The sequence below is a fragment of the Ovis canadensis genome, chromosome 2, assembly GCF_042477335.2.
Source record: "Ovis canadensis isolate MfBH-ARS-UI-01 breed Bighorn chromosome 2, ARS-UI_OviCan_v2, whole genome shotgun sequence".
Lineage (NCBI taxonomy): Eukaryota > Metazoa > Chordata > Mammalia > Artiodactyla > Bovidae > Ovis > Ovis canadensis.
Window position 1 is genome coordinate 42,395,788 of NC_091246.1, and position 25,849 is coordinate 42,421,636.

The window sequence follows — 25,849 nt, forward strand, 5'->3', positions numbered from 1 at the left end:
GGTGAGGATCCGATATAGAAAATGCTATAAAAAGAGAATCAGACTTGGGAACTGAGTGAGAGCGTGGAATGAAGGAGTGGAAGAATCAGAGTTCACTTGTTTTTTAAAACCTTGCACTTGATAGATTTAGCCTCAAAGTGAAAACTCCGGTATTTCAAAACAATCTCCAACACTAGGGCCTAGGGGATTATATTTTCAACACATGCAAATAGTATGAAACTACAAAATTAGAAGTTGAGAGTTCTTAGAAAACCACTGGAAAAAGATAAAATACACCAGTAAAAGTGCATTTCTTCAGATAATGTTTTCACAGCTTGTCGGGATAAAATAAATGTCTGCACAGATTGCACTGATCAGAATTACATAAACTGTTTTTAAACTTTGCTCTTCTTACAATGTCTTTAGGTGTCTATGCTTGGATTGGCATTAATTTTGTCCTTGGACGATTTGAGCATATTGAAGATGGTGAGTATTGTGTTTCCAGTGAATGTGTCTAATTGAACCTTGTGTCTTTCTCTGTTTCATGCAAAGCGTAGAAAAGGAGCTGAGTCTTGTGACACAGCTGGGTGTGGAGGAGCAGCGTGGGAGGCACTGCTGTCACTGAGTGAACTTGATCTTAGTGGGGAGGAGCGGGTTGTCTCCTAGATACCCTGGAACCCACCATGAAAGCAGGATGACTGTTTGCAGGATTGTGCTTCCCTGCATTTGTTCCCATTCCAATGGATGTTTCTTGTTCTTTCCAGATGACGAGGCAGTAGTGGAAGTTAACATCCCTGGTAGTGAAAGCAGTGAAGCCGTTCTTCGTAAAAGAACAGCTGGTATTCTAGACATGGGAGGCGTGTCAACCCAGATAGCATACGAAGTACCCAAAACTGTAAGCTTTGCCTCCTCACAGCAGGTTATTATCTGTACAAATTTCCTTCCTTTTGGTTTGGTTTTCATTTAACATGTCTCCATCCATTTTTGTTTTGTTTTCTGAGTCTGAACACATCTTTACTGTGCTTGCTGAGGGTCCCGCCTTCTCAACCCAGGCGACAGGAGACGGGAGGAAACCAAGGCAAACCTCCACTAAGCCGTTTGTGTTTATTCATTGAAGTCAGCTGGTTTGTTTTCTGAACTTACGTAGAATTTTCCTTTGGTGTGTATGTCAGCCACACACCTGAGTTTTTATTTCTGTTTCCGGTCACTTTTTTTCTCAGCAGGTATCGTAAAACTTAATATAATAGCATCAGATTTCTTAAGTGTAATTGGGAAAAATTACTTTTATGTGGGGGGGCAAGGATGTGTGGTCAGACAGCTTTCCACTTTTCTGGTAAAGACTGAGGTTTGTATCCACTGCCCCGGGTTTCTCAACTCGTGAGTCACTGTCGTTTATCTGCTCCCCTACCTCTGCCTCGAGTTTCCCAGGAGGCTGGGCGGCCTTGTGTAGAGTAGAGGCGGTCCAGATGGGTTCCCGAGTTGCTCTGTGTCTTTCGCTATTCCATTCAATTGTAGATTAATACGAGCAGAGTGAGTGGTTAGAAAAGAGTGGAGCTGGACAGGCTTGGGCTACATTGTCACCCTGTCCCCTCTCATTGTGGGACCTTATGCAAGTCACTTCACCTTTTTGAGCAGGTCTCTTCAGCTGTAAATGTGAATGCAAGTGTCTCTGACAGAGGATTATTACAAAACTGATTGAGGTAGCACATATAGTATATTTTTTAATGCCCTGGCAGTCACCTTGCGTCAACTCAGTAAACATTATTGATGTGTTTTTGACGTGTTTATTAAGCACCTTAGAAAAATGCTCTGTAAATTCAAGTATTACAATTTGTGTTTCCTACTTCCCATCCAGGCATGCCTCTAGAAACTAATACACTCTTGGTAAAAAGTCACGTTTTCCCCTCAAAGCAAGAAATTCAGAAAAGCAAATTTGGAAAAAAAATACTGAAAAATCAGGAATAAAAATTTCCCATGGATGCATCATCCCCCCAAAAAAAGATAGTGTTTTGGTGTATTTACTTTCATTCTTTTTTTACCGCCTCATAGTTTTTAAAAATATGGTTGTTATAATCTTACTGTTTGTCGAGAGTTTTGTCATTTACTGAGCAGTACATAAGCATGTTCCTCCATAAACTGCTACCATAATAACTAACCCCTCCCTGGAATTGTGTATTTCAGTGGCATCCAGTATTTTCTGTCACAGAATTGCAAAGGACATGGTTGTGTATAGAGACTTCAGTGTTGAAGATTATTTTCATAGTGTAGGATTTCCTAAGTAGATTTACTAGATCACATTGTTAACATCCTTTTTACAAAGTCATTTTGGTATCACAGATGTGCAGCCCACCTGAAAGTTTTTAAGTCAGGGTTGTCGTGTAGAAGTAGGAAAGATGCTTAGAAGGATCCTTGGGAAATACAGGAGCAACATGTTTGCTCCTTTTAGATGAGACTCTTTCAGGATCCCTCTTGTTAGAAGGAAGTAATTATTTTTGCTTAAAATACTTAAGTCTGTGGCCCTTACATCTGCAGGAAGAAGTAGCTAAGAACCTGTTGGCTGAATTTAACTTGGGGTGTGACATTCACCAAACCGAGCATGTGTACCGTGTCTATGTGGCCACGTTTCTTGGGTTTGGTGGCAATGCTGCTCGACAGAGGTATGAAGACAGAATATTTGCCAGCACAGTTCAGAAGAACAGGTAAAGCACCTTCCACTGCTCAGCCATGACTTTGAAATCTAGGTCTGTCCTCATAGAAGACATACCCAGGCGAAGCAGGGAGCCCTCAGTCAGGAGAAGAACGTCAGCACTGTTAGCGGTTTACTGCCCAGCCTGCTGAGCTGGGGAAGAGATGCGAGGGCAGCAGGCTCCTGCCTTTAGCCCCAGCCTACCAGGCTCTGAAGGAGGCTTCCTCTCTCAGACCCAGGGCTTCACTGCTGGATTAGAGGTCTCGCTCTCAGGATATTAAATACTTGTAAGCCCTGGGTGGTGCTATTCCAGAATGCCAAGCCCTGGGGAAGCTCAGCACCTGGGCCACTCGGATTTCCTGGCGGCCCACAGGATGCAGTGGTGGCACTGAGTTATGAGACGGCCTAGTGTCGTGGGAACCAGCCTGGGCAGTTATGTGGTAAATATGACGGTAGAAAGGAAGTTACTCATAAGAAAGAAATGATCCAGAAGTCAAAGTTTGTCATTTTAAGCATCTTTAGCAGTAACACTTTTAAAAATGAGTTTATGAAGATTTCTGGTATAGAAAATATCAAAAACACCTTATCAATTTATTTTATATGTTTAAGTGTATACCAAATATTTATTTAGAATTAGTCCATTAGAACAAAAAAGCCATTTGGATGAATTAAAAAAACTCTGAAATCTGGGGTTATGTAAAGAGTTATTAATTACTATGCTTTGTTTTGTTTGTTTTGATGTAACAATTTTGATGGGAAAAATCCTGATTTTAGAGCTAAATGATAGTGTATTTCTTTGATCAATTTGACCTTTTTGTTGTTGAGGTATAGTCGATGTACAATATTATATAAGTTTCAGATGTACAACATAGTGATTCGCAGGTTTTAAAGTTTATACTCCATTTATATAGGTATTATAAAATATTGACTACAGTTTAATCTTAATAAACCTGTGGAGGCCTAAACTTTAAGAAAGTCCAAATCAGAGCCATTTAGCTCTTCATTTTCCAGAAACTCACATGTGTGAATAGGAAAAGTAGTAAAAATTTGTTCTTTGTCTGCTCTAGATGTTAGTTGAATAGTGTTAGGTAAGAGATAGTAAGTAGTCCCAGTTTCTTTTTAAAAATGGCATATTGTAGCATACTTTGGTAAAATTATTTTTAATATTCTTAAAATAGAAATATTTTATAAGTGACATTTAATTTAGAACTTTGGAGAAATACCTTCTTCTGCAGTCCTAATTTTTACTAATTGGTTTTAATGTCAAGAAGGTTGTATAGTAGGCTGTGGAGTAGTACTTCTTAATTTAGACATAGAGCAAGTAAAACCTGTAGCATGAGATACACATTTAGCTCATCCTAGATTTATTTAGTCATTATATTTAGTCATTTATATTAGTCATCACTTTTTACATATGTCATGAATTGAGCCTTCAAATGCATATTTATCTCTTTGCCATTAGTAATGATGATTGATTTTTTAAATTACTCAAATATTTTAAATTAATGGCAAAGATCTTAATTTATTACATGCACGTCCATTTTGAGTTGCCCTCATCTTATGTCAGTGGAGTGTCAGGTAAAACCTTGACTTAATTTCAGTGACTAAATGTCAAATTCAGGTGCCCTCCTAATAGTTAAATACCTTTTAGGCCCACGGGATTTCCTGGTGTCAAACACTAACATAACTTGAGCTTTTCTTTAGCGGTGAAGACACACAGTAGGATGACAGGTCTGGACATTTCGTTGGGAGCTAGTAAGTGTAGAGCATGTCAGTAAACAGTGTGAAGATTTCTACAGGACTTCTCAGAGCCTGCAGTGCAGTAAAATTGTTATCTGCTGCAGCTGAGATCAATAGTTGGTTACCTTGAAAAATTCAGTTAGAGCAGAGAATCGTAAAAAGAGGATCAACCTCCAGCATTTTGTTCTAACTTGTGTACTCGGTTGCCAGTCTTTTGCTCTGGACTAAAAGCTTTTCTTAGGCTGCATCTGTCACTTCTCTGGCAGGCACTGCGCCCACTCATTTGATACCATTTTGGCTTTCTTTCAAGAATACCAAGGCCTTAAAGACATCTGTGAAGCAGTTTGATGCTATTTTCTGTCTAGATTTTTACTAATTTTTCCAAACTTAAAAAAAAATCTTGCTAACACCTAATTTGACACCAGTTTTCTAGCATTTTGCCTTTATCATACTTTTCTAAGTTATCTGACCCAGTTTTCACAAGACCAGTGCCTCTTTTTACAGTCACATTTCATCTATATATAATTACAGTCACAGGCATTTGTGGTCGGAATGGGGCTGGGAATAACGCAGTGGGTGGGCGTTGGACTGCAGTGACCGAGAGACACGGAAGAGCTTACTAACTGTGCCCTCGACGGTGGGGGACGCCAGACGGAAAGCATCAGTGATCTGACCAGGTCATAGTTTCACTGGCTCCCGTTTAGGTGTCTGCTATGCTCGGGTGTGTGTTATGAATCTCCTGGAAGGGCTCAAGTCTGTGTTTTTCTAGCTTGATTTTTCCTGAAACCCTTTTGTGTTCCGCGGGACAGAGTTTGGGAAACACTGACTTGGAGCCGCTTCTTCACAGTTTTCTGTCAGTCTCATGATGAAGTTTCTCTTGGTCCTGTAGACTCCTGGGGAAACAGACCGGACTAACTCCTGACACTCCGCACCTGGACCCCTGCCTACCCCTGGATATCAAAGACGAAATCCAGCAAAATGGACAGACGCTGTACCTGCGGGGGACAGGGGACTTTGACCTGTGCCGGGAGACCATCCAGCCTTTCATGAACAAAACGAACGAGACGCAGACCTCCCTCAATGGGGTCTACCAGCCTCCAATTCACTTCCAGAACAGCGAGTTCTATGGCTTCTCCGAGTTCTACTACTGCACGGAAGATGTGTTACGGATGGGCGGAGACTATGACGCCGCAGCATTTACTAGAGCCGCCAAGGTAACTGCCGAGGGAGCTGGTGTAGGCAGCGACAGGCCCAGACTGGCGCAGGACATGGGAGATGGCAGAAGTCTGTGTGCAGCGCCTTAGCAGCCCTGGCTGGGCCTTGGTTAGGTGAGAGGGACAGTCACAGCAGAAGCCAAAACACCCCCCGTGAGCCAATGGACTGCCCTGCCATCCTGACTCCCACACGTGATAGTGTAATTCTGGCCCCACAGCCCCTCACAGCTTCCTGCCCTTTGCTGCCAGCACCCCTCTTCTCTTGTTCTCCCTGCCTTCCTGACAGCCCCCTAGGCTCCAAGCCTGGGCAATCTCCTCCCTTGGTCCTCTGACCTGTAGGTTCTTGGCTGGTCTCATCTGAATGCATGGTTTGCTGCTGCCTTCCAGAAAGAGGCTCCACATGTGACCCCTACCCAGTGCCTGCTAGCCCTCACAACTCCAAATAACCCCTCCTGTCTCCCCATTCTGTTCTGCTCTGTTGTCTCGATCAGGGCATCACAAGCCATCCAGTCCCCCTCCCCTCCCCCTGTCACTCATGCATCCCCTCGCATACACCCCGTTAGAGCAGTCATTTAGCATATTATTATGCGTCAGAAATAACTTTTCAGCCCCTGCTCTCCCTGCTTTCTGTCCGCCCTCACTGTCCCAGTCCTGGACTCTTGTCACTTGCACCACTGCAGGAGCCTCCCTCTGGTCCTCCTGCTCTGGTCTCCCTCCCATCTATTCATTCTCCGCACCACTCCCTAATGTTCCGTCTGAAACCCAAGTGCAGCACCTTGGTCTCCTTTTCAGAGTCTTCAGCATTTCCTCTTGCTTCCAGGATGAATTTCAAATACCTTAGTGTGTCCACCGCACCTACCCTTGCCCCGCCTCATCTCCCCACCCAGCACTTTATGCTCTAATTGGATCAGAGATTTATTTGTTTCCCTCCTGTCAGCGCTCCCTTCCCTCTTGTCTTTGGTCATGGTGTTTCCTCTGCCTGACAGGTGTCCTAACCCTCTCACCCCAGGCTGAGCTCCATATTTTCTGTGTCCCCCCTCTTGAGTTTCACTGCCTCTCTGAGGCTCAGTTTCTTCACCCTTTAAACAGAGGTTAGAATAGCAGCCATGTCAAGGAGCTGTTTTAAGCATTACACTCAGAAAAGGTGCTGACACAGGGTTCAGAAAGTCTTAGCTCTTAATAAATACCTCTGTACAAGTGACATCAGGAAAAGGTGGCACCTCTTTCCCATCTCTTGTAATCATCCCAGTGTGCCCAGGGGCTTTCCTAGTGGTTCACATGGTAAAGAATCCGCCTGCCCATGCAAGAGACTCAGGCGATCCAGGTTTAACCCCTAGGGCAGGAAGATCCTCTGGAGTAGGAAATGATTACCCATTCCAGTATTCTTGCCTAGAGAATGCATGGACAGAGGAGCCTGTAGTCCATGGGGTCGCAAGAGTTGGACATGACTGAGCAACTGATCACACACACTGAGTTCCCAGAATACCATGTAACCATGGACCTAGGTGTTAAGTCTGAACCAGCTGAGGTACAACTTCACTTTTCCAAAATCTGTGCCAGTCACATGCAGTTACAGGGGCAGAAACTCAGCAGCTTTGGAAGAGGTTGGTTTTGGGCAGTGAAATTCTCTGTAACAATGATCTTGACCAAAATTTAAGATGAAAAACAAGCATCGTCTCTCTCATCAGTGAAGCATTCACGGAGTGTGTGTCATGTCCTCGTGGGATATGGACATATATTAAGCTTGTGTTTCCTAATTGGAAGGATATGAATATGAATTTGGTCAACACTTTTTTTTAATGAAAAAAATTTAATAAACTTTTCCTAGGGATATACTTGGGGTGAAATTTCTTTCAGGATTACTGTGCCACGAAGTGGTCGATCCTGCGGGAACGCTTTGACCGAGGACTGTATGCCTCTCACGCCGACCTCCACAGGCTCAAGTAAGTCATGGACAGAGAGCCCAGGGTACGTTGAAGAAACTGTGTGTCCGGTCTTGGCCCCAGTCTACCTTTGCATCCTCATCGGTCCCTCATCTTCCGCATCTGCCCGGAGTCCTTTCAGTTGGATGGCAAAAACTCGCCCAAACATGTCTTGTAGTCTTGGACTCCGTTTTGGTCTTCCTTCCACCTGGGATTCTCCTGTGCATCTTTTGCCACTGATGCGCTGCCCAGAGGTCAGAGGTCAGAGCTTTTCTCCTCTGTCCACTCAGCCAGGCTCCGTCCCTCTCTCTGAGTCTCCAGAGCCCTCATTATGACTCTGGCATATTTATCATATTCTGTTTTGTTTTATAGGTATTTGTTGCTTTTTAAAAATCCTTTGCTTAACCACATTGGCTATGTTATTATTTATGATGATATCGTATTACTTGCTTAGCCCAGCACTTTGCAAAAAGCAAGCCTCTGATAAATATTTAAAATCATAGACTATCAGAGCCAAAAAGGACCCTCCCATGTTCTCATTATATAAAAAAAGTAACTGAAGTTCAAAGAAGGTGACTCTTGCTCAGTATTTATTCAGAAGGGAGTTAAATGATGGAAAGCCGAAGGGAAAAAGTCTCTCATGTGCACCACGTATTATATAGAGATCAAGTTTCATGGGCGAATCGATTTGACAGGTGAAAGATGTGGGACAAGGAGTATAAACCAAGCGAATCAGCTGGAGATGCTGATTCGGCCCTCAGAGGACCAGCCTCGTGAAGCCTGCACACCTGCGTTGATCACAGAGGGCAAGACCAACCACACAGCTGTGTGTGGACCACTGACTCAGTCCCCTTCATGTCTGTGCCATTTGTAGGTATCAGTGCTTCAAATCTGCCTGGATGTTTGAGGTGTTCCACAGGGGCTTCTCGTTTCCTGTCAACTACAGAAATTTAAAGACAGCCTTGCAGGTTTATGACAAGGAGGTGCAGTGGACTCTCGGAGCAATCCTCTACAGGACTCGCTTCTTACCCTTAAGGTAAGGCTGGGAATCTGGTAACAGAAGTCCAGCCAAAGGTGCTTCTCTGCATCTGAGGGATCCTGGTAGCCGTGGGTGTGGGCATTTGGGGCGTTGTTAATGCTGGCTGTGGGCAGATTGGGAGCATGGCGGGGTTGGAGGGGTAGCGAGGGGGGCGTCTGACTTGGTCTTCCACACGGGTGCATCCTCCCCTCCCATTGTCATCAGCTGTCCGTTGCCTGGCCCCGACACACAGGGTTCCGTTCCAGGGTCCTTAACCCTGATGGCCTTGGACCCCTTCCTGAAATCTTGCTTTTAGTGCATAATATAAATGCATAAGTTTATAGAGGAAACTGTTTATTGCAATATATTTACCAAACATCACAGAAGACACACTTGTGATTTGTAGTGTGTGTTCTTCCTTATTAGAACCTTAGATAGCAAGACCTGGCAGCAGAACTCACACTTTTTGGAATTTCAGTGTAGTGATACCTGCTGATGGTATTTTGAGGCATCTGCAGAACACCCCAGTGCAATGTGAAAGGTCTGTGAGTTGCACTAGGAACTCACATGTCCTGCTGACACTGCAGTGGTTTTCGTCTGCACTCACACTCAGTGGAAACACTGCATTGCAGCCAGGGTCCCAAAATAAAGGCGTGTCTTCTTCCCCGGTCACATTCAGACCTGGCTGTCAGTTGACCCCCACATCAGAACCTGGTTCACAAATAAATGGATCAGCTGGTTTTGGTTTTGTTTTTCCCTTCATTTAATTAAGCCTTGCCCAGCAGCACATTTAGCTGGGTTAAGAGCAGAAACTGAGAAGTAGGTATTACTGATCACAAACATGTGCTTTGATTCCACATTGGCTTCTGTGTATTAGTGAAACACAGTTCTAACTTTCTCTGATTTTTGTTACCCAAACCAGAGTGTTGGTAACAGCTACAGACTTATGAATACACTTTCATGTGTTACCGTGTTCATACTCAGAACCACCCTCTGCTGGGCCACATTATCCTGCATTTTAGAGGTGAGGGAACCGGGTCTGGGAGACAGAGCTGATGGTTTTTGTCTGCAGAGCCGAGTCCTAAACCAGGTCCCCCCGCCCTGTCTCTGGGCACCGCCACCTTGCATCTGCTGCCTGCCTAGTTAGCCGTCCTGCTTGTTCTTGTTCCCGGGGCAGAGACATCCAGCAGGAGGCCTTCCGGGCCAGCCATGCACACTGGCGGGGCTTCTCCTTTGTGTACAACCACTACCTGTTCTCCGGCTGCTTCCTGGTGGTCCTGCTCGCCATCCTCCTCTACCTGCTGCGGCTGCGGCGCATCCACCGGCGGGCCCCACGCAGCGGCTCAGCCGCCGCCGTCTGGCTGGAGGAAGGCCTTCCATCCCAGAAGATAGCTGGTACCTTATGAACCGGACTCCGAGCCCCCGGAAGACTCTACAGGAAAAGCCATTTTTGCCTCAGGGTTTCTCCTCTTCATTCTCACTTAGTTTTGTTTTTCCTTTTCCTTTTTGTTCCTTGAAACAAAACCAAACCCCACTGTTCATAAACTCTGCTGTCCTAGAAGTATTGCGTCCAGCTGTTCTGTGTATAGCTTTGAATGGAGGAGTCGGGAAAAGGGAGCATCACTTCATTTTTGCTGCATAGACTGTCTGACAAAAATTACAGAGATTTTGGGTTGTTCGCTAAGGCATATTCGATTTTAAACAGATGCACTTTGATACTGGAGGAAAACAGCAGGCTGTCCTCTGTCAGGGGAGTTGGAGCTGAGGGGTGACGCTTTCACAGAACCAGAACACGTTCTCACTGGACCGATCATCCCTGTTTCTGTCTCGAAAGCTCTCACCTAAAGAGGGAGATGCTTAGTTTTATTTATTGTTCAGGGCTCTTACTGTTTATTTTCTCTGCAGGTTTAAAAAACCAGAACCATTTATATCCACAGTAGATAGGTATAGGCACCAAGAGGTAGCAGTTTTTAAAAATTGATAGGAAGAGACCTGAAAAAATGTGAAAATGACCAGAGTGCTGTGTGTGTGTGTGTGTGTGTGTGTGTGTGCATGCGTGCAACACCAGTGGGAGAGAGGGAGGGAGTGCAGTGCTGCCACTTTTAAAAGCACACACTTCAGGGTCTACTGTTGCATTTCATTTCATTTAGAAAAACATCAGTCCTCGGTACCAACCACAGGCAATTACTTCCTTCATCCCATCTTTCAGCACCCTTAGAACACTATGTTTTTGACTGAGTTGGAAAAGTCATAGTTTCACTGGTTTTAATGTTAGAACTAGAGCTGGTGTCTGCCAACTGGCATGTCCGTATTTCTCATTCATTTGTGGTTATTTAATTGTGCTCTCGTTTCTTCCTCCTTCAAGTTGGTATCCCTCCTGCCCTCGTATTTCAGAGACTTGGCTTGACTGTTGTGGTTGAGGTGGTGCTGGCAGGGCCACTGTAAAGCCACAGGACTAAGAGAAAGAAGAATCAACTCACATTTTGAGGAAAACAAATTTGACATTTCAAACGAAAACCTAAAAAGGACAGCTGGATACATAGTTTTTTAGATGACGGTGTGTGTGTGTCTGTGTGTGTGTCTGTGTGTGTGTGTACACACGCATGCACGCCCCTAGACTATTTCTTAACTCCACAACAGGTAAATCCATCTCGTTGGTAACAGATTTATATTTTGAGAGTCATCAGCTGCTTTTTAAAAGAATCACTGATGAGAGAAAGAATTCAGGTTCTTAAGCCCGTATTTAATTTAGAAAAAAAATTGGATATTCACCTTGTCTAGTAATTACTTAAAAACCTGACATAGTATATGTTGATAACTTAAAAGATTACACATTTATAAAAGAAATGCAAATCCTCTGATCCTGCTCTTCAAAGTGAATATTCTAACAATGGAAAAATTGTTGGTAGAAAGTTTGCCTCTCAGTTATCAAGAAGGTTGGAGGAGCTAGATGGTGTCATAGCATCTCATGTGTAGAGACACTTATCTCAGAGAGGATGGAGACAGGTATCTCTCGAAAAAAAATCCAGCCTCTGAAATGCTTACCTCCAGCTGTTTAATTCCTTGGTTCCTGGTAAACACTGTTCTTTTTCAAGACGCAGCCACACCATGAGCTGTGTCATGAGTACCCCAGGGGTAGAGAGAGCTGGCATGCTTCTCCTTGACTTCTTAGAGGGGTTGCCCTGTGGACTGTAGGTGGCATTAGTGATGAATAAAAAGTAAGTTTACACGTTAGCTTTTCTACCACGAGCCATGTGGAGTAGTAAGGCCCTAACCTGCAGGATGAAAATTTCCCAGATTTTGCCCTTCAGATCACGACAAAGATAAGCTAGCACAGGTAGGTTTAAAAGGGCGTAAACTAAGACCTCCTATGGTAAACAGCCACTTTTTAGATAAAGGGTGCTAATGTAGTCCAGCTCTGTACATTTGGAGAGTGCAGCAGAGACCAGCATGGAAGATGCAAGCTTGACATCCGTCTGCCAGGACCTATCTCAGTCTCCAGAAGGAGTCCCCAGGTTAGGGTCCCAAGGCACAGTGGCCTTGTACTTTGCATAGTTCGGAGCTGTGTACCCCATCAAAGCAGAGGCTTAGCAAGCCATCACCCACAGGGAAAATCTGGGAGACTCTTGAGCTGAGAATGTGTTTTCAATTTTTTTAAGGTCATTAAAGGAAAAGTAAAAAAAAAAAAAAAAAAAAGGAAAAGTAACCGATACACACCAGAGACTACATGTGACCTGTAGAGCCTCAGACACTTACTCAGTGTCCCTTTAGAGAGGACTTTTAAAGATTGGTTTTCTAATAAACCAGATAACATACTCCCCCCTCCCCAAACCCAAATTTAAAACATGCTGTTGGGGGAGGGGGAGGGTGGGCACTCACTCTGCCCTGTTGTGACATCTGCAGGCACAGGAGGGGCCTAATTCTGGAAACAAAGAAATAATGTCAATTAAGGGCTGGCCAAGAAGGCAGTAAAGTGTGAACACTTTTAGTGACGGAAAGCAGGAGAAATCAGATGGGTGGGAGGGAACTTGCTGAAAGCCTCGCAAAGAGCAGTGTTCTGTGTTAGCTCTCTGTTTGGTGGAAAAATTCCTCAAGTAAACGCTTCTGTTCATCGTCCTACCTGTGCTGCTCCTTTTTAAAGCTCCAGAGAATGTTCTTGAAGATTTTACAGTCCCTGCAGCGACATCACAGACTGATCGGTCCCAGTGGTTTTTGCACATTCTCACCCTAAACCACTGGCTTGTTGCAGCTCCCCACCCTGGAAGCTGGGGAGACCCCTTGCTCTCCTGTCACCATACCTGTGCACCCAGGCGGGAAAGCTGTAGAGTACCTGGTGTTTAAATCTGAAACTCAGGCCTACATAGGATACTTCTCCATCTAAGAAGCATGCGCCACTTAGCAAGAAACTCAAACAGGCAACTGCGTTTTCCAAGCTTTTTTTTTTTTTTTTTTTAAATCAGCTTTAGAATTTTGTGTGGTTACGTGCAATGAGTGCAGCAGAACTACCTATAAGTAAATTATTTAGTTATTTATTTCTCTTTCAGGGTTATGTTTTTTTTTTACAATTTTTATTGATTGTCCTCTTCCGTAGTGAATGAGGTGACCAACCAAGGAGAATTCTGTGTTCTGTTACTAAGATTTTATTTCAAGGTTAGGAATTATACAAACTAAAGGAGCATCTCTAAATGTTTTTGATTTAAATGATGTTTTCCATTCAAAGAATAATTACCCTCGGGGAATTGTGCTGTTGTATCATTTTCTATGTTTGGCAACCTCACCTTGAGACACTCCACACAGATGGGTGTTGAGAATGAAATGGAAGTTCATCTGGTGGCCCGTAGATTCTGTGTGAGCTTGCTTGTGATTTTTTAAAGAGATTTTCCTCTGATGTTTGAATCTTGTTACCTGTTAGAATGCTTAGTTGAACTTGAATCTCAATTCAGTAAAATAAATTGTCTGAGTCTTGACTACACACTCCATGTGTTTGCTGTATTTGACAGGCGTATAGTGAGGCTCTGCTGTGTGTGGTGGAGGGAGGGGTCCCAGGGTCCTTCAGCTGGAAACCCAAATATTTAATGAGTAGAAACATTCACCACAGTGTAATACTAAGCCATTCATCAACAATAAAGGCCATTGAAAGACTACTGTTTATAAGATTGTCATTTTAAAGGACCCATTAACTATATCTCTGGTGGCTCAGATCGTAAAGAATCTGCCTGCAATGCAGGAGACCTGGGTTCAATCCCTGGGTCAGGAAGATTCCCTGGAGAAGGGAAAGGCAACCCACTCCAGTATTCTTGCCTGGAGAATCCCATGGACCTAGGAGCATGGTGTGCTACAGTCCATGGGGTCGCAAAGAGTCAGATAGGACTGAGCGACTAAAACACATTAATTATGTATATACATAAAAGGAAATAATCAAACTTAATGTATTTTTGTCTTATAAGTAGTAAAATAATTGTTGACCTTATATTACACCATTTTGCAATTAGATCTAAGTTTAAAACCATTGGCTTTTTTCCAGAGAAGCATGAATCCCGTTATTAATTCCAGCAACTATTAGAAGCTACGCCTATTTTTCAGCTGTTTGAGAATATCTAAATAGGGCTGCAGGAGGAAGGGCCTGAGCCATAACCTGAAAATAGATGTTAGAGACAGATGGAAAGGAAGGGGACCGGCTGTTAACAACAAAAATAAAAGCAGGGCAGGTTCGGGGGAGGCAGAACCAAGTGGGAATGTGTGGAGGGCAGTGAGTGCAGGGCAAGGAACCAGCCACCGAGCATTGGAAGGAATGGTGACATTAAAACCTGCTTAAATAATTCTTGAGGCAACGCAGTGAATACAGGCCTCTATGCCTGAGGGTAAATAAATTATATCAAAGCCTTCTACAGACGTCTACATTTTACTCCACTTCTTGGAAGAGAAATAAGTGCCTGTTTCCAGCAGACTGCCCTTGTTAACAGACCTGCAAGGCAACAGTTTTGGGTTTTGGTTTTTCATCTGTTTCCGATCCCCATTGAGTCTGGAATGCACAAGTGGATTCTTTTTTTTTTTACCCTGAGATCACAAAATGCTGATGGATTGCACAGAGGGGTTTGTGGTGCTCTCACTGTCCTGGGAGCCAGGAATGTCCTCTCTGTCTGAGACAGAGTATCTTCTAACCGAAAGTCATCAAAAGAGACAGGAGCTTAGGTGCGCCCTTTCTCCCAAAGCCCAGTGTGTATAGACTGGGGCTTTGCCTGGAGCTGAGCCTCCCACCCAGAGGAAATCCTACACCCCAAAGGTCCTCCCCAGCCCCGTCCTGTCTGGGAGCCTGCTGGCCCCAGCCTGTGATCTGCTGCCTGTTAACAGGAGAGTTGATTGAGCTGTCACGTTTCCCTTTGTCCTCAGCAAGCTCAACTCTCCCTCCTGCTCTCTGTTAGCGCATCCATTAAGGCTGACAAGAAGCTGGCTGGAGGTCGAACTTCTTGGCCTTCTATCTGCGCTGATCACTTTTGATCCTGTCTGGCAGGTGGATTGCATCCGGGCTCCAGACTTCACGGCCACTTAAACATTTCTGTCAACAGCCCCATTGTGTGTCTGAGAGCCAGACAAGAAGGCCCAGCCTTAAGACTTGCACCCTGAGGAAAACCTCTGAAACCCCCTCACCGAACACGATGGACTTCTTGTTTAAACACAGAAACGCTATGAAGAGAAAAGGATTATATTTGAGAAAAGGAGAAGAGGGAAAAGTTGGTCTGTGGCCAGGTTCACTGGAAGACCAAGCACTCCCCTAATTCCCAGTGTGGGACGAACTCTTTCACTATTATTTCTAGAAAGCCCCAGACTGGCTTTTCTCACTGTCCTCCTGGGTTTATAATTGATAATTTTGATGCCATCTTCCACCCTTTTCGTGATAATCAGAGTTTGAAAGAGGCAACTTTGGAAGGATTAATCCTCCTTGTGCCTGTGATAACACGTGACTTAAACTGCAGGGACCAAACACAGCATTTTTCTCCTGAGAGTCCATCTCCACCTGGCACAAGCTTAATTCATTACCTAGATTTTAGATTCAAAAAGACTGAGACACTTAAACATTTAATGGGCTCTACCCAACCTTGTAAAGTTTGTTATTTAGATCATGGCAGCAAAACAGAATTTTTTGGAAGTTTCTGGCCGTTGTCCATGATGTTCAAATGACACTATCTTCTTTAACCTTCTGTGGCCTTGTTGTCTACCAGTCTATCAGCTCCATCCTTAAATCCCCTTGAATGTGGATCATGAAGGGTCTTGTGTTTACTTTCTATGTTTATGTCTAATCCAACAAAGACAATCCAACACAGCACCTACTATTTCATAAATATTTGTAGTATAAGAAAAAAAATCTGGTTTCTTTGTCAAGGCAGTAGTAACTCTTTAGGTTCTAGGATTTGCAAAATACATATTTTATAAATCTTTTATTGTCTTCTTTCTGGATGACAGAATTCTATGCAAATTTAAAGTCAGGTACAGTTTTACATTTTAAAGCTTTATATAGAAAAACTTAGAAATAAATTCAAATGGTTTCCTTCCTTCTTTACCATGTAGTCTTGGAAAAAAGGGGAAAAGAATCCCTAAATTAGGTATTGATAAGTAGAGGTAAATTAAGATGGGTGTTTTACAAATTGCAGCTTGGAGAACATTTCTGTATGTGATCGTATTCTAAGCATATCTTCAGAATTTTTTTCCTTTTAAAATTGTCCTAAAGTTAATCATCTTTTAAACCCCACCCCCAAGCACCAAATGCAAGGGGAGAGTAAGGATGGATTTAGCTCTGTCAAAGATAAGAATTTCTGTTCAACAGCCATCACAGTCAAAACTAACAGGTGGCAAACCCAGAGGGTATTTGTAGTGACTAAAACTGGGAAGGGATTAATAATATATATTATAAAAGTTTTTTTCGGAAATCAGCAAGAAAAAGGAAAGCCCAAAGAAAACTGGGCCGTGGGAAGAGTTTCCTGGTGGTACAGTGGTTAGGACTTGGTACTTTCACTGCTGTGGCCCTGGGTTCAATCCCTGGTCAGGGAACTAAGATCTCCCAAGCCACAGGGCATGGCAAAAAAAAAAGGAGAAAAGAAAAATAGGCTATGAATGACCCACAGAAAGGGGAGCTGAATGACTAACAAGAAGGGAGAAACTAGACCAGGAGTCAGCAGAATTGTTCTCCAAAGGGCCAGATAGGAAATATTTTCGGTTCACAGCCCATATGAATTCTATCCAAAACTTACTTCACTGTGCTTTTGTAGTGTGAAATGAGTCATAGACAACATGTAAATGAGCTTTTTGTCTTTACAGAAGGTGGATGGCAGGCCAGTTCCACCCATGGACAGTATTTGCCAGCCCCTGCTCTAGACACTGCACTCTACTGGGTGTAATATTAGAGAAGGTCATACCATCCTCTGCCTTTAATTTCCTTCCGCTTGAGAATTACCCTTATTTCTGCTTCCTACCAACTGGGACTTAGGTGTCCCACAGAACATACCCCCTCCCCCATACCTTTTTCCTCTGAGCACTTTCTGCTAACTCAGACCAGAAACCTGCATGTCATTCTAGAGTTCTTTCTTATGACCCCCTTTCTGCATGTGTGAAAGCGGAAATGTTAGTCACTTAGTCATGTCTGATTCTTTGAAACCCTATGGATTATAGCCCACCAGGCTCCTCTGTCCTTGGAATCCTCCAGGCAGGAATACTGGAGTAGATTCCCATTTCCTTCAGGGGATCTTCCCCCACCCAGGGATCTAACTTGGGTCTCCTGTATTGCAGGCAGACTCTTTACCATTTGAGCCACCAGGGCAGTCCCTCTGCATGTAATAATCACCAGTCAAGTATCAGAGTCACCATTTTCTTGGATGAAAGTTTCTAGGTGCAGCCTCAGCCTGCCTGTCCTGGTAGCATCATCTGAGAAACCCCATGGCAGGGGTTGCAGTCCACCTGCTATCCAGCTGCAGAAAGAGATTTCGCCACCTAGTGGCTGCTCTAACCCTTGTCTTTTTCTTTCTCTGAGAAACTGAACAGCCTGCCCTTCTGAAGAAGCAGCGTATCCTTTGCAACGGAATCACAAACTAAAAGTACATTTTATCAGTGTAAGTCTGGAAATGTCCCGTGAATCGTAGAAAGTGAGAGAGATCTAAGTCCACCATTAGTGGGAAACCAGAGGTGTGATAATGCAGCCAACTGGCTCCCTGGGTAACTGGCTCCCTGTGTCTCCCTGGCCCCTCCTCTGGGTGTTTCCACTGCTTGCTCATTAGAGCAGAGGGTGTCCTGAGGCCTGTAGAGCCAAGGTCTGTCCTGGAAAGAAAGACAGACTCACTGTCACACATGGGTCCTAATGGGGTGGTAAGAAGTGAGCAGCAGGTAGGGAAAAATTCACTTCAGATCAACCCATTGGAATAGCAGGTAGTTTCCTGTGGCGGCCATTGGGTTTCCCAACGGCTCAGCAGTAAAGAGTCTGCCTATCAAGAGACAGAGGAGACTCAGGTTCAATACCTGGGCCAGGAAGATTCCCCTGGAAAAGTAAATGGCAACCCATTCTGAGTCTTCTTGCCTGGAAAATCCCATGGATAGGGGAGCCTGATGGGCTATGGTCCATAGGGATCGCAGAGTCAGACACTACTGACCACCAGCATGGTGCTCTTTCCAGCTTTCCACGATCTCTCCTATAGCTGCTGTAGCAAATTACCACACATTTGGGTGGCTTAAAACAACAGAAATGTATCCTCTCAAGTGTTGGGAGCCCAGGGGTCCAAAGGAGTCAGTAGGGCCGGACTCCCCACTAGAGAAGAGCCGCAGTGGGGAACCTCCCTGCTTGAGCATCCGAGTCCCTGGGTCCATCCAGGCTTCCAATCAGTCTATTCTTGAATCTCCTCCTTGCCCTTGCTTCCCCTGTTTCAGGAGGCAGTATGCTTCCTTTTGCGCCTAAGAAAGCCCAAGTTCATAAGCCTGCAATTTCCACTTGCAATTAAAAGACCACTGATGACCACAGGAGGCTCCCCTTGCCATGCGATTCTGAGGTCACCTCCCCATTGTTAGGCCACATTTCACAGGCTGAGGGCACAGTCCCCCTCACAAGACTACCCTCACTTCAGACACTAGCTGCAGGTTCCAGGGTCCCCAGGCCTCTACATTTCTGACCAACTGGGTACAAATTTAAGGGTTCTCATCATACCCTCAGGTTCGAGAATTCTCTAGAATGACTCACAGAACTCCTTAGTTACAGTTTCATTATAAAAGATACAAATCAGGACCAGCCCAATGAAGAAACATATGAGACAAGGAAGGTCTGGGAGGGTCCAAAGTGAGCAGTTTTCATGTCTTCAGGACCCATCCCCCTCCAGGCATGAAGCCTTGCTGCCCAAAGTTTTTATTGGGGTTTCATTACATAAGCCAGAGAAGGCAATGGCACCCCACTCCAGTACTCTTGCCTGGAAAATCCCATGGACGGAGGAGCCTGGTGGGCTGCCGTCCATGGAGTCGCTAACAGTCGGACACGACTAAGCGACTTCACTTTCATTTTTCACTTTCATGCATTGGAGAAGGAAATGGCAACCCACCCCACTGTTCTTGCCTGGAGAATCCCGGGGACAGGGGAGCCTGGTGGGCTGCCGTCTATGGGGTTTCACAGAGTCGGACACCACTGAAGAGACTTAGCAGCAGCAGCAGCAGCATTATATAAGCATGATTGATTGAGTCCTTGGTTACATAACAATTCAATTTCTAGGCCTCTTCTCCAGAGGTTGGGAAGTCAGATTGATGTCACATAGCCTAAAATCCCAACCCTTTAATCACATAATTGGTCTTTCTGGCATGGAAAGCCTGCATCCTGAAACTATCCAGGGGCCACCATGAGTCACCTCAGCATAAACTCAGGTGTGGCTCCAGGGACCCACCATGAATAACAAAGACACCCCTATCACTGGGGAAATGCCAAGAGTTTAGAAGCTTTCTGTCCAGGCTGAGGGATGAAAACCAGACAAATTCTTTTTTTTAAGTGAGTAGTTTTGTTTTGTTTTGTTTTTTAATTTATGTGGGCTGCACTGGATCTTCATTGTGGACTGCATGCTTCTCCAGTCACAGTACATGAGCTGTACAGCCATGTACATGTAGTTGCAGTGTGCCTGCTTAGTTGAGGCATATGGGATTGAACTCAGGCCCCCTGCGCTGAGAGTGTGGAGGGAAGCTTCACACTGGTCCAGGGAACATTCTTTTTGCACTTAAGAGAGCTCAAACTGGTGAGTCTGCAATTTCCACTTGCAATTAAAAGAACATGGATGACTCTAGACCCCCAGAAAAGTCCCCCAGACAAATTCTTTATTAAACAATCCCCAACACACATGTGCACACACACTCTGAAAAAAATCTGCAGTTAACACAATGCAGCTAATCACTGAAAAGCATCCGTACTCTCTCTGCTCCTCAACCAAACCGAAAGAACTTGCTTTGTCCTGACTTCGCAGGGAACAAGTGAACGTGTCTGTAAAAACACAAACGCTGAGAGAGGTATGAACTTCTGATTTTCCGAAAGGAGAGAAGTCAGGAGGTGACAGCAAGTGAGAGGCTGGGTAGGGAAGCCATGCAGAGAGCAAGGCCAGCTTTGTGCCTGCCCCTCGGGACTTCCTGGCCTCCGAGAAATCCAGCCGCTCATTCCACAAGTATTTATTAAACAACGGTACTTGCAATAGCAGTGGAAAAAATAAGGGAAATAAGAAAGCAAGCCCTGCCACTGTGGAGCTTGCATTCCAGCAGAGAAGAAAACGAATAATGTTCAGTGTATGGTCCAAGGCTTAAAAGCTAAATGGAGAAGTAGCAGAGTGGAGAAGGTGAATAGGAAATGCCAGAGAAGTGGAGAGTGGGGAGGGAAAGTATTACAGTCAAGAAAGTCCTCCCAGAGAAGATGGCACTGGAACAAAGTCTATTTTTGTTGTTTGTTTACTGTTGTCCAGTTCCAACACCACCGTAAAAAGGGGCCTGCAAGTTCCATGTTACCACAGCAAAAACAGGCCCCTGTGTCCCTGTTCCCACCCTACCCCAGACCTGTGTGCTTGCATGCTAGTTTCCTTCAGTCATGTCCGACTCTTTTCAACCCCATGGACTATATAGTACACCAGGCTCCTCTATCCATGGGATTCTCCAGTCAAGAATACTGGAATGGATTGCCATGCCCTCTTCCAGGAATCTTCCCAGCCCAGGGATTGAACTGGTGTCTTATGTCTCCTGCATTTGCAAGCAGGTTCTTTACCACCTGGGAAGCCCCCCTCCCCAGACCTTCTCACAGGATAAATACACATTACAAATTTTTTTAAACAAAGCAGAACTAATAACAAGTGATTAGGCAGCAAGAGTGATTTGGAAAATTAAATGTCAGTTTTAAATGGTGAGTGAGTGAATGTTGCTCAGTCATGTCCAACTCTTTGTGACCCCATGGACTGTAGCCTGCCAGGTTCCTCTGCCCATGGAATTCTCCAGGCAAGAATACTGGATTGGGTAGCCATTCCCTTCTCCAGGGGATCTTCTCAACCCAGGGATCAGACCCAGCTCTCCCACATTGCAGGAGGATTCTTTACTGACTGAGCCACAAGGGAAGCCCAAGAATACTGGACTGGATAGCCTATCCCTTCTCCAGGGGGTCTTCCTGACCCAGGAATCAAATCGAGGTCTCCTGCATTGCAGGTGGATTCTTTACCATCTGAGCTACCAGGGAAGCCCTTGTAAATGGTAAAAGGGTCAGAAACCTAAGACCAACAAAGTGAAGATTCTGTGCAAAATGGTCCTAAATTTTAAGACACATGTCACCAATCAACACATAAGAACATGCACCACCAGATATCACATGACAGCCTGGATCTCCAGTGGGAACTCCACCCCCCAACAGCAGGAAGTCCACCTGGCCCCAAAGGGCTTGGTGAGTTTCAGAAGGAGGGGGCTTTAGGAGCCGCCTTGGTGGCCTAGTGGTTAAGACTTTGCCTTCCAATGCAGAGGGTGTGGGTTCGATCCCTGGTCAGGGAGCTAAGATCCCACTCACATCGCGACCACAAAACCAAAACATAGAACAGAAGCAACATTGTAACAAATTCAATAAAGACTTTCAAATGGTCCAGGACAAAAATCTTAAAAAAAAAAAAAAAAAGAAGGAAGCCTTAGAGCTCCCATGCCTACCTCCTTCTTCCACATTCTGCAGAACGACCAGAGAAAAGAAGGATGTGCAATTGCCCTCCTGCCCTCCTCTCTCAAAGGGGTGGGTGTGGGTGGAGGGAGGTGGGTTGGCCACAGATGGGGCTGAGGCCTTTGCCCTGTGGCAGGTGAATCACTTAAGAATGGTTGTGCTTCTGTCCTTGGAATGGGACATATTTGAATGGTTTCCAATGTAGAAGTTACTGGAATCAATCAAGAGAGGGGACTGGGGATTGGCCAATGCTTTGGATGCCCATCTCCAAACACCAACACACTGAGGATTAGGACTTCAACATATGAATTTAGTGGGATGCAATTCAGTCCACAGCAGCGTTCCTGCCCTTGGGGTTTGGGCCTTTTTGTGGAACCGTGACTTCCTTGGAAACTCCCACCCTCCCAAATATTTAAAATAAGCCAACTGCCTTTGTGAGCTCTTGGGGGCCTTCTCTTTGGGAGTGGGAGGCTGGTGACAGATGGATTCTTGCTTCCTCTCTCTCCCCCAGAGTGCTGAACTGGCTCTGGGCACGTAGGAACCGCATAAATGCCAGCAGTTGGGATGGACCAGAGTCAGGCTGTGTCCTCAGCCAACCCTGAGCAACCTGGGCAGGCGTACAGAGCACCGGGAACCCGCAGGGCTTTGCTGGGCTGTGGCCAGATGCCAGCCCATCGCTAGGCAGAAAAACTCTCATTTTTGTCTGGCGCGCTCTCTCCCTGCTCTAGCTGCGTCTTCGAGACAAGGTGGTCAGAGCTGGCAGAAGCCAGGTGTCTGGGAATGAGATTTAGACTGATTTTTTTTTAAACTTTTTTTTCCCTCTAAATGACTGTGCAAGGTGAAAGTCTCCATCTTCTCTCAGTGGGAGACTTTCTGGGGGAAGGGCCGTGTGGGGAGTGAGGGGAACAGCAAAATTATAATGTGGGCGAAGTTGGTCTTCGGAACCTGCTATCCCATGCTCTATGGCTTTGCCAAATTTCCAGGGTCCACTAGGTGTCCAACCCCATTCCGCCTGTTCCCAGATGTCCTAGGGCAACTCCTTGAACAAGTATTAAGCTGGTTTCCCAGGTCTGTGTCTTTCTCTTAGCACCACCACCTGGCCCAGCCCGGACCACCCTCCCGCTTCCTCCCTCCCTGTCTATCCTTACCCTCCTCTCTCCCTCTTCCCCCCATCATGCATAACCCCTCCCCGGACTCCATGTGCTCCCCCCATTCCCCGGGACTCTCCAATCCCTGAGGCTCATTGCCTGGTGCCAGGCATTTTGACCCGAATCTCACACTGCTTTGTCTGGTTATTTAATGTCTATGTGGTTTTCTCTCCCAAATCACAATATAAGCCCTAAGGCACAACATAAGCCTAGACAAGAACTGCATCAAATTTTAGTTATTCCTTGTACCTATCCCTCTTCCAAATCCTGGCCATTTTACACACACACACACACACACACACACACGCGCGCGCGCGCGCAAACACATACACGGAGACAAGAAGATATGATAGAACTCTAGTTGCTTTATGCAAACTGTTCAGAAAATAAAAAGACAAGCTGTAGACTGGGAGAAAAATCTTTTCAAAATACATATCTGACAAAAGATTGTTTCCAGAATACACAAAACCCTCAAAACTCAACAATAAGAAAACAACCCAATTAAAAAGTGGAGGAAATACTTGAAAAGATGACTCAAAGGACAACCCAAAAAAGATGGGCAGATGGCAAATAACCATATGAAAAGATGCTCTACATCATAAGTCACTAGAGAAATAAAAATTAAAATGACAATGAGACACCACTGTGTACTTATTAAAATGGACAAGATCTGGAACACTGACACCACCAAATACCAGTAAGACTGAAGCAACAGGAACTCTCGTTCATCATTGCCTGATGGGATGTGAAATAGTATGGCCACCTTGGAAGACAGTTTGGCAGTTTCTTATAAAACTGAATGTATTCATTTCCCCCCACAATTACTCTGTTTTATGTGACTTTTCCCTCCAATTGTTTTTACTGTAGTAAAACACACATCATACCAAATGTACTGTCTTAAACTTTGACGTGCACGTGTATGTGTGCTAAGTTGCTTCAGTTGTGTCTGACTCTTTGCGACCCTGTGGACTGTAGCCCTCCAGACTCCTCCGTCCGTGGAATTCTCCAGCCAAGAACACTGGAGTGAGTTGCCATGCCCTCCTCCAGGGGATCGTCTGGATGTACAGTCCAGTGATACTAAATAGACTGACAATGTTGTCCAACCATCATCATCCATCTTCATAACCCCCTTATACCATCTCATAACTCCACCTCCTTCATCTTATAAAACTGAAACTCTATACCCTTTATTAATGACTTTCTGATTCCCCTCCCCCTAGCCCCTGTCAATCATCATTCTACATTCTCTTTCTATGATTTTAACCCCATAAGTATCTCATAAAAGTAGAATCATATATATTTGTCTTTTTGTGACTGACATTCATTTAGCATAATGTCCTCAAGATTCATCTAAGTTGTAGCATATGGAAGAATTCTTTTGAAGGCAGCATAATATTCCATCCAAAGTATAAGCCATTTAAACTAAACTTACTATTACCACGTGATTCAGCAATTGTGCTGAATTTATTTATCCAAATGAGTTGAAAACTTAGGTCCACACAAAAACCTGCACACACATATTTATGGCAGCTTTATGCAGAGTTGTCAAAACTTGGAAGTAGGCAAGGTGTCCTTCAATAGGTGAATGGATAAATAAACTGTGATACATCCAGACAATGGAATATTATTCAGCAATAAAAAGGAATGAGCTGTCAGGTCATGAAAAGACATGGAGACACATTCAATGCATATTACTACATGGAAGAAGCTGATCTTAAGAAGTTACATACTATCTGATTCCAACTGTATTGTTACTGAAAGGGGTAGGGTCCGACTGTTTGGTGCTCAAAAGCCAGTGAATAGGCAGGGTTGGTGGAAAGTTTGCTTTGCTTCAGATGCTGGCAGCTGGGGAGGAAGGGCAGACGTCTGTCCAAAGGCTACCTGCCCACCACCGACAAGCAGGGGGCTAAGAACTTTTCCAGGCTGAGAGAGGGAGCTATCTGCAGAAACAGCAGAGTCAGCTCTGACAGTCGTCTTGAAGTTGGCCATGTGGTGGTCTGACAAGTGTCATCTTGACTGTTTTAGGTTCGGTGAATCTTCAGTTCCAGGGTCAGTTTCTTTTCGTTTCCTTGAGGCCACTTCTGAGAACTGTGGCGGCTTATGTCATGGCTGCCACCTAGCCATCATGTAGTTCGCTTCTTTGACCTGATGGGAGTTTCAGTATCTATAAGACAGCTCACAGGCAATGGCTCAAAATAGTATCTATGGCCCTTGAGAAGGAACTAAAGGTCCTTGGCTATGCATAATGACTGCATTATTATTATTTGATCTCCTTTGACTGTTTTCCTTTGTTTCTGCATTTTCTCATTTCTCTGATTACACTTATCCTTTGACTAAAGTTTTCCACAGACAAAAGGCAGGCAGAGGACATGGGGGAGGGGGAAGTACCGTAGTGTCCTGCTGTGTTTCGATATGACACACTGAAGAGGCAAAACCATGGAGACAGCAAAAGGATCAGTGGTTTCCAGGAGGGAGGGTGGGGAGTGATTAACCCAGAGTGGAGGACAAAGAATGAATAGTCATCCTAGAAAATAGACTGTATGAATGAAATTATATTTTTAAAATATAAAACCAGTATATGGATAGAACACTGCAGATGTCTGGATCTAAGAATGCCAGATAGAAGGGCCTGATAGATATTCAGCCAACACAGGACCACTGGAATATGTGAATATTCTGCCTGGGGAATCCTCTGCCTGGGGAAAAGGCAAAGGCACCCTAACCACTTGTGACAATTGTGCTTTCTGAGCAGATTTGTGACTCTCCAGGGTTTTGAAGACCTCAATCTGGATCCGTTTTCAGAGCTGCTGCTAACCTGCCAAGGGACAGTGATCCCGTCAACAGCTCTATGGGTTTCTAGTTTCACGTGGGAAAGCAGATGATTGGCCCAGATGTTCTCTAAACAGTGCTGTGCAAGACCACTAGGGGGCACTGCCTCCTAGGAGGAAGCAGAAGTTGCTCCCTA

The 25,849-nt window shown here is 44.7% G+C and overlaps 1 protein-coding gene across 6 annotated transcripts in view; it reads left to right on the forward strand.

The window, feature by feature from the left end:
• Positions 1-13,531, forward strand: part of ENTPD4 (ectonucleoside triphosphate diphosphohydrolase 4) — a 37,123-nt gene extending 23,592 nt beyond the window's left edge. For 3 of the 6 annotated variants that reach the window (XM_069573996.1, XM_069573998.1, XM_069573999.1), the window contains 7 exons: positions 406-465; positions 744-898; positions 2,512-2,678; positions 5,295-5,619; positions 7,477-7,562; positions 8,416-8,577; positions 9,737-13,531. In XM_069573996.1, coding sequence (XP_069430097.1) covers positions 406-465; positions 744-898; positions 2,512-2,678; positions 5,295-5,619; positions 7,477-7,562; positions 8,416-8,577; positions 9,737-9,965 — 1,184 coding nt within the window. In that variant the 3' untranslated portion in view covers positions 9,966-13,531. The remainder of the gene's footprint in view (positions 1-405; positions 466-743; positions 899-2,511; positions 2,679-5,294; positions 5,620-7,476; positions 7,563-8,415; positions 8,578-9,736) is intronic. The other 3 variants (XM_069574001.1, XM_069574000.1, XM_069574002.1) reach the window with 1 other exon arrangement.
• Positions 13,532-25,849: the final 12,318 nt, after the last annotated feature.